The sequence below is a fragment of the Carettochelys insculpta genome, chromosome 2 (genome assembly GCF_033958435.1).
Source record: "Carettochelys insculpta isolate YL-2023 chromosome 2, ASM3395843v1, whole genome shotgun sequence".
NCBI lineage: Eukaryota > Metazoa > Chordata > Testudines > Carettochelyidae > Carettochelys > Carettochelys insculpta.
In genome coordinates this window covers 65233587-65247629 of record NC_134138.1, presented here as the reverse complement: position 1 = coordinate 65247629, position 14043 = coordinate 65233587, and the positions used below count along the sequence as shown (strand labels likewise).

Genomic DNA, 14043 nt, shown 5'->3' with positions numbered 1-14043 from the left:
TTCAGTCAAACAGACATTTAAACATCATTCTCTTGAACACTGTTTCATGGGATTCAAAATAACAAAGCAAAATAACCTGAATGGATGTTCTACAGGCTTCAGTCCATTCTAGAGAAGGAGTATGTTCAAGACTAATTTGTGGAGCAAGGGATCATTGGGACTAGGTGTATAAACAGCCAAGATACGGCTGCAGTCATTTGAAAGTATTAACCAGCTCGTACGGAAGTTTGTACTTGGTTGGCCTATTGGAAATCGTTCCATAGGATTTATAGTGTGAATCAGCCTCAGGAAGTCAAAGGCAGATGCTGAGGACATTTGTAAGTTGCTTATCCATTGGCTGAGGCTTTGGTCTGGGTCACAAGGAATGTTCCACCTTACCTCCAAGTTGAAGTTGAGCATCAGGGAGGAGTTGTATCAAGGATCTGGCAACCGTGAAACACATGCCTGCCACTTCAACTCTAACTTATATGAATGAATATAATGATTCAAGGATTCAGTGGTATCTAGTGAACTGAACCAGCTAGGAGAGCAGTGGCAGATGCAAAATGTACACTCCCCAGTGAGATAATGGACTGTGAAATCTTCAAAGACCGCTTTTTTGAGTCCTTCATGGCAATTTTAGGTCAAACTTATGAGCTGCATTGGGTAGGTCAACCAAAGTGCATTCTCCTCAGGACCTGACTGCTCTAGGAGGCATCACCATGCAGATCTTACATGTCCACCAAGTCATTACATGCCCAGAGGTATCCCAGACCCATAATGACTGTTACACCTCAGCAGCAAATAAGTACTCACCTCAGCTAATGGATCAACAACTTACAAATGCACTCAGCATCTGCCTTGACTTCCTGAGGCTGATTCACACTACAAATCCTATGGAACCATTTCCAGCAGGCCAACTTATGTACAAGACAGTGAATGGCTTTAGTGATGTGTATCTTTAGCTCTGTGAGTCCTGACTGCCACAAGCTAAAGAGTGTGTCAATACTAGAGCTAAAAGGTATAAATTCCAGCTTCCGGAGACATCCCTCCACTAACTTGGTTCGAACTAGCTTGCCAAAGACTGAGTGTAGTCACAGTGGGAGGAGCAGCAGGAGGAGCTAGTTACCCCTAGCACAGTCCACTCTGTATTCGGAACAACTAGCTGCTCTTGCTGCTGCTGCTGCTGCACTTCTATTTTTAGTGCCTCAGCTCAAGTGGAGCTAGCACAAGTATGTCTCTTGAGTTGGAATTTATACCTTTCCAGCTCTAGCATAGACATGTCCTCAGCCACCTGAGATACAAGAGTAGAAAGGTGCAATAGTAATGTACTTAGTGGTTGGAGAATGTTTTATCTCTGTTTTAAATGTATAATTAATAAACCCCTCATAAATTACTCAACATGATTTCCTAGTACAAATATACCTATTCCACACAGGTCTGCCCAATATACAAGGGTTTCTTATGCTTTGATGTAATCCTACTACTTTTTCCCTGAGCAGAGTACTGCTGCAGATAGCCCCGTGAGCCTGCCGTGGGGTGGGAGCAGTGACCTCATACTTCTAGATCTGCATAATACTGGTGTTTCATCTCATCTTTCCTGTACCAAATGCAATGCGCCAGTCAGAAGGAGACCTGTAGTAGTGGAAAAAAACATGTCATTGTATCCATTGGATAGTATGTGCTTGGGTCTATGAACAACAAACATTTCCTGCCTGTCAGGTCTGTGCTACTGAATCCTACAGCGATCCAATATCTTCTCACTCCTGGCTTCCTTTCTAAATATTTCAACAGGCAGTCTAGATCACTCATGCTTCCCCAGTTATCTAGACTCCTGATAACTCTTAGGGCAGTTTTGAAAAAGAGTTGATTCTTACCAGTTGCCAATGAATCGAGGGTCACTCTGGTCAATATAAACAGTCGTTTTAGGATCAACATAAAAACCGATTAGAACTCCTCCTAGTAAATATCCTGCTGCAGGACCAAGTGCTCCCATTACATACATGATGGCTGAGAAAATACAAAGAGAAAAAATATATATTATGATGCTCAGTCATGCATTATAATAAACATGTTTTTCAATAACTCTTTATATTTAAAAAATGTGCTGCAGAACAGGAATTGGGAGGTTGTTTCACTCCAGGATTTAGGCACCTGCCTGCCTCTTAGGTTGTCTAAATCCCAGAATCAGGCCACAACAGGTTACAAGCTTCCTTGGGCTTAGGAGAAGATAGCCACTGAGATCTAATGTATAGGTTACATGCTTCTTAAGCAGGGGAGTTTTGGCACCCAAAAGCCTGCAAAAGAGCAGCCTTTATAATTTTCAAGGGGTAGGATTTATCTCCTGGGCACAGAAGACGACAGATAAGGGAAGTGTGTGAATGCTTTGGAAATCACAGAATTGGAGGGGACCTCAAAAGGTCCTCAAGTCCAGTCTCTGCACTTATGGCAGGACCAAGGGCCATCTAAATTACCCCTAACAGTTGTTTGTTTCTTATTTCTTTCAGACGGTGGATGGTTGCATAGTGTATTTCAGATACTGTATTTGATTTCTAAATAATTTTTAACATGTTTCTAGTATTTTTATTTCCTTTGTATTAAAATTTTACAAAAATATCAGTACAAAACCAGAACCAATTGTGACCAAATAAATATAAAATATAAAATATAAGGCAATCTAGAATCAGATAATCAGAATTATACTTTAACTTAAAATTATAATAAAAATATTAAGATTACAAAGTCAAACACCCAAAAATGTTGAAATATCAGAATTAAACTTGCCCACACAACCTTTCTCTGGCCTTTCTACACAAACACATTATGATATAACCCTTCTTACAAGATCACAAACTACTTTCCATGGGAACCGTGACTCATATCCTGAACAGTCTGAATGCTGAAACTGTCCAGAAAAATGAATTCCAAAGCAGGCACAAGACCTGGAAAGTTTTAATCCAAACAGTTAAAGTTTAGCAACGTATCATGCAACTAAAAACACTTTCTTACAATGAAAAGTGTTAGGCAGCGTTACCCACAGTCTAAGCTACCAGCTTCTTCTACAATGAACATGTCTGAACTCAACTGCTTACTCACACAGCATATCACCTGTTCACCCAGAGAACCTCAAACTCAAGTAACATCTCACAGCATGAAAAGTACAAAAAGGTTACTGAATATGCCTATTTAAATCCAACTACCTTGCTTGTTTTCATCCTACATTTTGAAAGACATGAGTGATGAACAAGCACATTCTTGTGAGAAAAAGAAGCTGATTAGCTGAGATCCTCATTATGGGTTCAATTACAGAATTTAGCCGTCTAGCTAAGTACACTCATCCCTCGCTATATGAGCACAATTGGTTCCCAACTTTCTGCTCGTAGGCAAAAACTCATAAGAGAGACACTAAATTACCACTAAAATACATGCAAATGTCTCTGACTGGTTCCTAGTGCTCCAAATTCAGGGAAGGAGGGCAGCAGGTAGCGCTGTTTTTGAAAGGTAAGTGAACCTTGGGTTGGAGAGGGTTAGGGTTAGGGTTAAAGGCTGGGGGCAGTTTGGGGCCATGAGTGGGTGGGAGGGTTAAAAGCTGGTGGTGGGTTTGGTCCATGGGGAAGGGTATGCGGGGGGGTTCAGGCTGCCACGGGTTGGGGCTGTGGGGCCGGTGGGGGGGGTCAGGTTGAGGGGCCACAGAGGGATACAGGCGGCGGGAGATTTGGCTGCGGGGCCTGCAAGGGGGTCTGGCTTCCATGGTTTGGGGTCACGGGGCCGGGGGAGGAGGTATGGCTGCTGCAGTTTGGGGCCGTGGGTCCAGCGGGGGGTCTGGCTGCTCTGGTTTGGGGATGCAGGTCTGGTGGGAGGGGTCAGATTATGGGGGGTTGGAGCGGTGGGGAGGAGGTTACATTCGTATTAGTGGGAGGATTTCACTCATTGAGTGAACTAAGGGACGTATATGTGTCCCTCATTTAAGCGAGTACTCGTAAATAAAGTACTCGTTTAACGAGGGTTAAGTGTACTGTCTATACAGAAGACAGAAATGCTTTTACACTGCAAATTGATGAATAAACTTCCTGGGGTTCTTAACTTCTTCTCTTTAAACAGAATGTCTTTACCTATTTATGGAACACTAATTAAAAATAATTATACTTCACCAAATTTGTTACGTTCAATTTAGACTACGTAATGCTTTGAATCTCACAAAGAAATCATGACATGCCCATAAGGCTTTTAATCTCTCTACACTGTTTCAGCACTTTAAAAACATGCAGTGTTCTTCATGCTGCTAAATACTTCATCTTGCTCTAAATACTCAGTAATGTCTTCCAGACACACAGCACATTTGTTTGATCTTTGAATGAATGAATAAATAAATATATAACAGTTACCATAAGACTTCATTCTACACCACCCATGTTATCTCATTGGTCTATCAGGCTTTTTCTTACCTGGTGAACACTTTTTCCATTAATGGTCTTTCCATTAATGCTCAGGAAAGTGAGAGACAAAGGGCAGGCCTCAATCTTCATCGTCAACAAATCTATTAATTCTTTTCTCCCTTCTCTTCCTTCCTTCCAACTGTTATACTCACTTATTTAATCTCTCTTACTTAGATCATAACCCAGAACAGAATTTGTATCACCATTTAGGTCAACAGAGTAACTGCAGAAGGGCCAGAATCTGCCCCATTCAGTATATATTAACCAGAGCCAAACAATTCACTCTGAATAAATTATGCAATTATTAGATCCTGGTTTTCTGCAACAATACAGTAGTTTCTTACAATTTATTCCTTATTTGTAATTCTTCAACTTTTCCCCACTTCTAGATTGACTGCAAACAATTCTCTTAAATAATTTGAGCTGTGTTGTTTAGTTGCAACTTGTTAGATATAGCACTTGGCTCTGTTGTGTACAAGGGCACTCAATATCATGGTGGTGGGACAACAAACTGATAAACTAGATTAGATTGTTTCTCTTTCCTGACTACATCAATACACAGACACTTTCAAGTGAGTACAGTCTGAAGCTCTCTCATTCGGCACCCTCAGGACCTGACAAGTGCCAGATGAGAGAATTTGCAGGGTGATGAGGGGTCAATGTTTTCTAGCCCATTACCAACATTTCCACTGCTTACTGGGATCTTAGAAGACATTTAAGGGTAAATTACAGCAAAATAACAGCACAGAAGACTGAGAGCCAGGACTGGTGGCTAGAAACAAACTTTATGGGACCACGGGAAACTTGGCCACACCATAAGTGGTAGTCTGGCTAACTAAAATCATACCGGATTGCGGAGTTTGTCAGACGGGAGTTTCGGATCAGAGAGGTTCAACCTGTACATTTCAAATTCCATTTCCATAAATGCTCACATTGAAATACATATTAGGACAGTTTATGGGAGCAAACATTGCACGTCAAAAGTGTTCAGGAATCAAACACAAAAGGAGAGCTAGAATAACCAAAGTAAGCTCATTTTAATATTCAAGCGTGAGGTATTTAAGGAAATTCTTTTTGCAGCATTTACCCAGCCCCAGTTCCATCACTGAAGTGCAGCAACACTACTCAGCAGTTGTATTATGTATGCTTAGAAATTCTGAAGAAGGTTTAATCATATGCAGAAACACTGTATAGCAGAGATAAAAATAACACTGTACCCAACATTGCATTAGAGACGGGAATCCTGCCTAAAATTTCAAATGTATCCTGTTTACCATCCAAGCTCCTCTAACTATATTTTACCGTCAGGATCCATCAAAAAGCATGTGCCTTTTAGAAAAGAGATAAGCCTTCATGCTTCAGGATATAAGCTAGCTATGAACTGATGAAGATGAGGAAGGAATCTGCCTAGTAGGCAGGTTATTCCATAATTGTCTACTGCAGGGCTCTTGCACCTTTTGATTCGGAACAAAAATCATAAACTCTTGAAATTCTCCATGAAAGGAAATGGAACCTCACCTCTCAGGCAGTCTGCCTGGTGAGTTGCCCCAGTACAGCAGACTCTGGGAGCCCGGAGGTCCCAGCCTCCGAGGCAGTCGGGTAAGAGGACTGCCAAGGAACTAGGCAGGAAAGCTGCCATAACCCTGGCCCTACGCTGTTGAAATGGAACCCTCTTAGCAAAATACTTTGATTTGGAGAAATCAGAAAATTCCCACATGAATTTTTCTGACCAGTTCTAAAGGCGAATCTCTAAAGAATGTGTTGCAGTGAAAAATCATCTATTTCAATGTCAAACTAGAAGGAGCCACGATGGCCATTTACTGCAATCTCACAGCCAGCCAGCCATAGCAGAGAGGGTAGCAATGATGCATAGCCTTGGACTGGGGAGGTTTCTTTATCCAAGTGGAGTGATGTCTTTATTTTAGATAAAAATAAATAATTTTTGAAAAACCTATTTTTATCAGGAAACCAATGCAAAAAATGAAATATATATGCTCCTCACAGATTTCCCATCCTGAATAACAGATAGACTATCCCTGTATGAAAAGAAAGTAGATAATAATATTACCAACAAGACTATAATCCGAGTAATGACATCACCAGTTGCCTCCAAGTCTTGATCATTTGCACAGCACTACGAAGTCTAACTAAAGAAAGAATGTGCAAATTGCACTGTCTTAGGAAATATGGTCTTGTCTGACATTTTTCAGCCATGACAGATATGGGGATGCAGATGTTGTTCCCTTTAAAACAGCAAGCTGTAGACACTGGTCACTCCATTCATGTGACTGGGATAATAATATGCTGGAAGGATGACTCAAGGACTCATAAGAGCCCCTTGTTAAAACTTAATTTTCGTGCCTGTGATGAAGTTCCCCATGGCCTATACTGCTTTACCACCGTGGCCAGAGAGTATGGCCTCTTGGGATCATAAAATACTTCTGAAGATAATTTTTCTTTACTATGATTACACCAGATGACAGATATTTTCCATCATTTATCCACAGGGGAACCTATACCCAGATGCTCTTACAATGAACATGGTTATGCAACATCCACTCCCAAAGGGTGATGCAGATTTTAATTAAACTCAGAGCAGAGTTGACAAGAGAAGCACTTTAGGTAGAGCAGCAGCTTCCAGACCCTGATCCTTTCCCATTTTCTCACGTTTATGGAGAGCAGACTCCAGAGGACGTGGGCAGAGTGGCTCACAAATGGGATGCAGCATGTATCAGAGGCTATGTTCATGCTCTCCTGGGCTCTCCAGCCTACAGCTCATTGTGTTCCCATCTGGCCTTACAGGAAGAGAGGAGCATGAATCCCATAGAATATAAGCTATTTTATTTTTTCTCTCTTAGGGACCAGCCTACTAGGATTTACCAGGCGCCTAGTCAAAAAGGGACCCTGGTGGTGCTGGCAGGCACCACCGAGTACCAACTCAGCTGCCCCTATTGACAGGGAACCAACACCAATGGGAGCTGCAGGGGTGACACCTGTGGGTGTGAGAACAGTATGCGAAGTCTCCCTGGCCACCCATGCACCTAGGGACCACAGGGTTCTATCAGTCACTTTCTGGGAGCCACAGTAAGCACTGACAGAACCCTGCTCCAACCCCCAGGCTGGAGTTCCCTTCTGCACCCAAATTCCCTCCCAGAGCCTGCACTCCACACACCCCCACTCATCCACCAACCCTCTGCCCCAGTCCTCAGCTCCCTCTTGCAATCTAAACACCTCATCTCTAGCCCCAGCCCCCACCTTCAGCCAGAGCCTGCACACCCCTCTCACCCTGTCCCATTCCACAATCATCTCCCACATCCTGAACCACTTGTTTCTAGTCCTACTTGGAGCCAGCAATGTCAGTCAAGCCCTCACCCCGTTGCCCCACACTCCAACCCCTCGCAGCCTGAAGTGACTGCACACACCCAAATTCCACCCCCCACCCCCACATACACACACAATCCACTGCTCCAGTCCTGAGCTCTGTCATTCACTCAACCCCCCTCATCCTTGGTCCTACCCCAGTGCCTGTACTCCCAGCCGGAGCCATCACCCCCTTCCATACCCTAGGCCCCTGCCCAACCAGGAGAAAGTGAGTTTGGGTAAGGGAGAGGAAGTGACAGAGGGAGGGGAGAATAGAGCAAGTGGGGATAGGACTTCAGAGAAAGCGCAGGACCTTGGGGAAAAAGGTATTCGGTTTTGTGCGGTTAGAAAGTTGGCAACTGTAAATCCTCCACACACTCACACATGTGAGTAAGCTTACTTGCAAGTCCCACTGCAGATTCACAAGCTCAGAGCCTTAACCGCCAGGCTATTCATGTCGCTTTTTTTCCTTTTCTCTGTACGCACGCACCAAACATTTCTATTTGTTTATAACTTTTTTTTTTCTTTTCAGATTCAGTTATGCCCTCAGGAAGAACCAATGCTGTGAGCATTGTTACAAATCAGATAACAATGTACAGTTAAAATCTTTAAATCATTTCCTTTCAAAATATATCAGCATTATGCTGACTTAAAAGGGATCTCAAACCAGACATCCCATTCCAAGTAATAAATGGAGCAACTGAAGTACTGCAGCAGAGATCCTTGATCTTTGTTTAGAAAATATTTCTACTACTTAGCACAAGATGGATTAAGACAGGAGTTCTCAGGCAAGCACAGCATAGTGAGTTTTACATGCTTACTGCACAAATTAAAGGACTCATTATGAATGTTTCAGCATTACCATGCTATTAAAAAATGCTGAATATTAATTCTTATATGCAAGATGTCCAAGGACTGGCTGATGCCACATGAAAAATACTGCATATTGTATTTTCTCTTCCTAATTCATTACTAGGGAATTCATCATTTGGATCAGAATGGCATCCTACCTCTGTTTTAAAGAACTATTATTTCTAAACTGCTTCTACGGCTTATTTTCTGACTGAGGTCATACTTCACAGCACTAACTGGTTCTTATGAAAATGATCATGATGCCACAGAGGACAGAAGAATCACTCCAACCTAACATAAAAAAATAGATCACTTATCTAGAAGTGGGTGCTCTAAAATACTGCCACCGCACTGTGACTTTCTGGCTGTGTTTACACTACCCCTCTACTTCGAAAGGAGCATGGTAATTAGGGTGTTGGGAGACTATTAAGGAAGTGCTGCGCTGCATATGCAGCGATTCCTTAAGCTAATTCTCCCCTGTGGCAACTCTGAAGTGTAAAACTTCAAAGTGCCTGCTCGCGTGTAGCTGCAGCTAACCCACCGGTACTTCAAAGTGCCTGGGCAACTTCGAAGTCCCTTTATTCCTCAACACCGGATATAAGAACAAAATTTTGAGGAGTAAAAGGACTTCAAAGTTGCCCAGGCATTTTGAAGTACTGGCACAGCCACAGCTACACAAAAGCCAGCACTTTGAAGTTTAACACTTCAAAGTTGCCGCGGGGGAGAATTAGCTTAATGAAGAGCAGAGCAGCACTTCATTAATAATCTCCTGCCACCCTACTTACCATGCTCCCTTCGAAGCAGGGAGCTAGTGTAGACAAGCCCTCTTTGTCTCGCTGATCCACAAAGATACATAATTACTGTAAAAAGTTATATGACCATCCATAGTCCCATAAGAATCAATACATATGTGCACAATGTTAAGACTGGGTTTATAAAACAAGGTACTCTGTTGCTGGTTCTGCCCGTGCATCCAGAATATACTAAAGCTGAACAAAACCAAGGACAGAAAAAAACTGCCTTATTTCATTGCCTTTGGGATGTCTCTCCTTCCTCAGAATCCAATCAGGACTTTGAAACAACCAGAGGGGTGGTTGCCCCAACATAATCTACCCCTAGTGTTTACATGGAGTTTTTAATCAGACACTTAATTTATTCATCCTGAATGAACAGATGAAAGCAATGGCCAACATTTGGCAATCTCCCCAACTCAACTGCAATCAGATAGGACCTTCCTGCAAAGTGACTCCCCATTGGGCGCACATTCACCTGGACAAGCCTTCTTGGCTCCAGTGTCTCAAAGCGATCAGCACTCCTGTTGAATACTGTGGGCTCCCTGCAGTGAGTCCACCTGAATGGGACACCTGGGGAAGCCTGCCAAGGCCCCCAAAGGAGCTATGCACCCCAACTTCGCAGTCAACATTAAGCAAGATAAAACTAAAGGCTTTATTAGTCGTCTGGAACACAGAACAGATCTTGCTAGCACAGAAAGCAGAAAGTTACAGCAAATTCCTTCTCGGCCCAGACCCTTCGGCTAAGGCTACACTATGCTTTCTTTTTCGGGATACATTTGCATCTTGAAATAGAAACCATGCAGCCAAACACAGCACTCCAAATAGCAGGGCTAGTTCAAGCATAGTATTTTGTTCCTGGTAACTCTTGTCATACAAGGATTAGAAAGAAGTTCAAAATAAGTAATTATTTCGAACTCCGGTGCAGTGTAGCCTGCACCAGGTTTGAAATAAATGCCCTGAAATAACCTGTGCGATTTACATGAAAAAAATTGCGTAACTTATTTCAACCTAGGGTTACGGTGTATCCCTAGCCTGAGTCTCTTTCATGAGCAAACCGGTCACCACACCTCCACCTCCCACTTTGGTCTCCCACACCTCCAGCTGATTCTTGCAGAGGACAATCCCTGGCCATTACATGCCAGGATACAGAGTGTCAGCCATTGTCTGTGCCCAGCATCGGTGACACGTGACCCCCCCCCATGCTTTATGAAAATTGGCTTATTAATATAAATATGCATAACTCAGAGATGCTTTGGACATAATACCTCTTGTGACCTAGCATTTTTAACACTATAATCTGCTGAAACTGTATTTTTGTACATGTATCACTCTTGTATGTGAAGTTAGAAACATGGAGTGTATGTCTGTTTATCCCTATTTTTTTCCCTTCGATATCTGAGAAAGTGAGTTGTATCTCAGGAAAGCTTATGCCATAAAACCCTAACACATTTGTTAGTCTTTAAAGTGCCACCGGACTCCTTGTTGTTTTTGCTGAAACAAACTAACGTGGCTACCCCTCAAAGACTTGTCTGTTTATAATTTTAAACGTGCTAATGAAGGTCATTACTGACGTTCCCCCAATAAAAATGACTAGGTAATCAACCCTAATGATTGGGTGGCCATGTTAACAACTTGTAAACAGTCTTGTTTGTCCTAACAAACAAAAAAAGGAGTTATGTAGCACTTTAAAGATTAACAAAATCATTTATTAGTCTGTTTATTTATTAGTTTATTATTTTGTTTTAATTTATTAGTTTGACCTATAAGTCTAAGAGGTGCTTGGTGGTAGAAAGACATCTGACTACCTGGCACTGAAAGCCATTTTGATCTAGAGTTTTTCCATTTGATGGGGTTGGGGTTAAAGAACAAAGGTTTCCCAACCTGGAAAAATTCTTTTTTAAGAATTGGGAAGCTGTCAAAAAACAGGACACCCAAGTCCGAACAAAATCATTTCCAGTTTGAAGCTTTCACTGAATGTAAGAACAACAGTTTAGGGCAAGAGCTTACATATAACTAGATTAGTGGACTAGAACTATGTGTTTTCATTTTAATTTAGTAACTCACTTTGATCTCTCTGGTTTACTTACAGCCACTTATATCCTACTGTTTTTGCTTAATAAAATATTTTTTGTTCATAGTAAAGCGCAGTGTAAGTAATTATTACCTGGAGAGGGCTACCACTGTGTATATCTTCTTTTTATTGATAACAGGGACTGACCTGATAAGCCCTCTTTTTGCAAATCTTTGGCATAGAGAGAGACAGGTTTATTTGGGTGGTTCATTTCTTGGGTGCTGTGCCCTATAACTGTATCTTCCCACAGGTAAAGCAAATCAGTGCCTGTATTGCTCTGCAAGAGGGCAGTAACCCCAACACTGTGCCTTGGCTAGGGGAGACCAGAGGAGCTGGTTATGATGGGTGTCAGTGGCATAATCATGCCCTGCCAAAACACGTGGTAACATTCGGGAGGTGCACTGTCCCTTTGTGCCCCTGCTAAATGGGGTGACCCCTTCCTGTTCCTCAGGGTGGCCCTCCCTGAACCTCCATCTCTTCCAGGCACCAGCTACCCATGGTACTCAGGCATCCAGTCAGCAGTCACACTTGCCCCCTAGGGGTCTCTGCAAAGATGGTATAGCCTTATCTCACCATCTATCTAGACACTTCAGTAATACATAGGGGAAACAAAGACATATAGAGTGTTCAGATAAATCTTTAAGAACATGCCCACTTTCTCACAGGAATTTACTAAGGAGCATGAGGAGAATAAACCAAGGTACTGTGCTGAAGAGAAATCAGAAGCCATGAGAGACCATGTGGAAGACTGCTGTCCCACTACCCGGAGGATGTCTTGGGACTCAGATGTTTGCTATGACTTCTCAAACTTTAACTAGTGGGGCTACAAGGTTGAATCTCCTGAATTTAATTTGTGTCTTTGGAGTTAAACAGGTGTTAACAAAACCAAACAACTTCTCATACAGAGCAGTATTGCTTCATTGGTCCCTGGTACTCACTGGCTGTCTAGCTATATTTATCTTCTGTATCTTCACTTCGACTTAACGCAGGGGCAGTAACTATCTTTGTTTTGTGCCTGTGATGCCTGGGCCTGGTCTATGCCTTGGAGTCTTAGGTGCTGTTGTAATACAATAATGCCTTAAACAGACTGAGCCAGAATCAAGCGTAGTATTTAATTTCAGAAAGGGGGATTACACAAAGATGAGGAAGTTAGTTAAACGGCGATTAATAGGGTTGGTGCTTGGTCCTGCTAAGAGGGCAGGGAACTGGACTAGATGACCTCCTGAGGTCCCTTCCAGATCCAGATGACAGTAAGGGGAAGGTGTAGTTCAGTGGTTAGAGTATTAGCTTCGTAAACCTAAGGCTGTGAGCTCAATCCTTGAGGGGGACCCTTTGAGAGGCTGAGTAGACTAGTTTTTTCATATCCCAGTTCTGTTCAATATCTTCATCAATGATTTAGATATTGGCATGGAAAGTATACTTATTAAGTTTGCAGATGATACCAAGCTGAGAGGGGTTGCAACTGCTTTGGAAGACAGAGTCATAATTCAAAATGATCTGGACAAATTGGAGAAATGGACCGAGGTAAACAGGATGAAGTTAAATAAAGACAAATGCAAAGTGCTCCACTTGGGAAGGAACAATCAGTGTCACACATACAAAATGGGAAGAGACTGTCTAGGAATGACTACAGCAGAAAGGGATCTAGGGGTTATAGTGGACCACAAGCTAAATATGAGTCAACAGTGTGATGCTGTTGCAAAAAAAGCAAACATGATTCTGGGCTGCATTAACAGGTGTGTTGTGAACAAGACACATGAAGTCATTCTTTTGCTCTACTCTGTGCTGGTTAGGCCTCAGCTGGAGTATTGTGTCCAGTTCTGGGCACTGCAGTTCAAGAAAGATGTGGAAAAATTAGAGCAGGTCCAGAAAAGAGCAACAAGAATGATTAAAGGTCTAGACACTGTGACCTATGAAGAAAGGCTGAAAGAACTGGGCTTGTTTAGTTTGGAAAAGAGAAGATGTATGGGGGACATGCTAGCTGTTTTCAAGTATCTAAAGGGTGTCACAAGGAGGAAGGAGAAAACTTGTTCTTCTTGGCCTCTGAGGACAGAACAAGAGACAATGGACTTAAACTGCAGCAAGGGAGGTTTAGGTTGGACATTAGGAAAAAGTTCCTAACTGTCAGGGTGGTGAAACACTGGAATAAATTGCCAAAGGAGGTTGTGGAATCTCCATTGCTGGAGATATTTAAGAACAGGTTAGATAGATGTCTGTCAGGGATGGTTTAGACAGTACTTGGTCCTGCCATGATGGTAGGGGGCTGGACTCGATGGCCTCTTGAGGTCCCTTCCAGTCCTAGTATTCTATGATTCTATGATTCTAAAGTGAAATCCCTGCAAGCTGCATACAAACTTGTTAAAGATACCATAATAGAGGCTCATATTAAATACGCACTCCAATTTAGGAAACGTATTAAGAGAACCAAAGAAGTGCCACTGTGGATAAACAATAAAGTAAAAGAGGCAGTGAGAGACAAAAAGGCACCCTTTAAAAAATGGAAGTTAAATCCTAGTGAGGAAAATAGCAAGAAACATAAACTCTTCCAGGT

At 42.4% G+C, this 14043-nt stretch overlaps 1 protein-coding gene across 1 annotated transcript in view; it reads right to left on the bottom strand.

Annotated features, from left to right (window-relative positions):
• The window catches only part of SLCO5A1 (solute carrier organic anion transporter family member 5A1), a 107604-nt gene that overhangs the window by 47320 nt on the left and 46241 nt on the right, over positions 1 to 14043 (bottom strand). Inside the window, 1 exon segment of the mRNA XM_074985738.1 lies at positions 1857 to 1989. Within this exon segment, the coding sequence (XP_074841839.1) occupies positions 1857 to 1989 (133 nt within the window).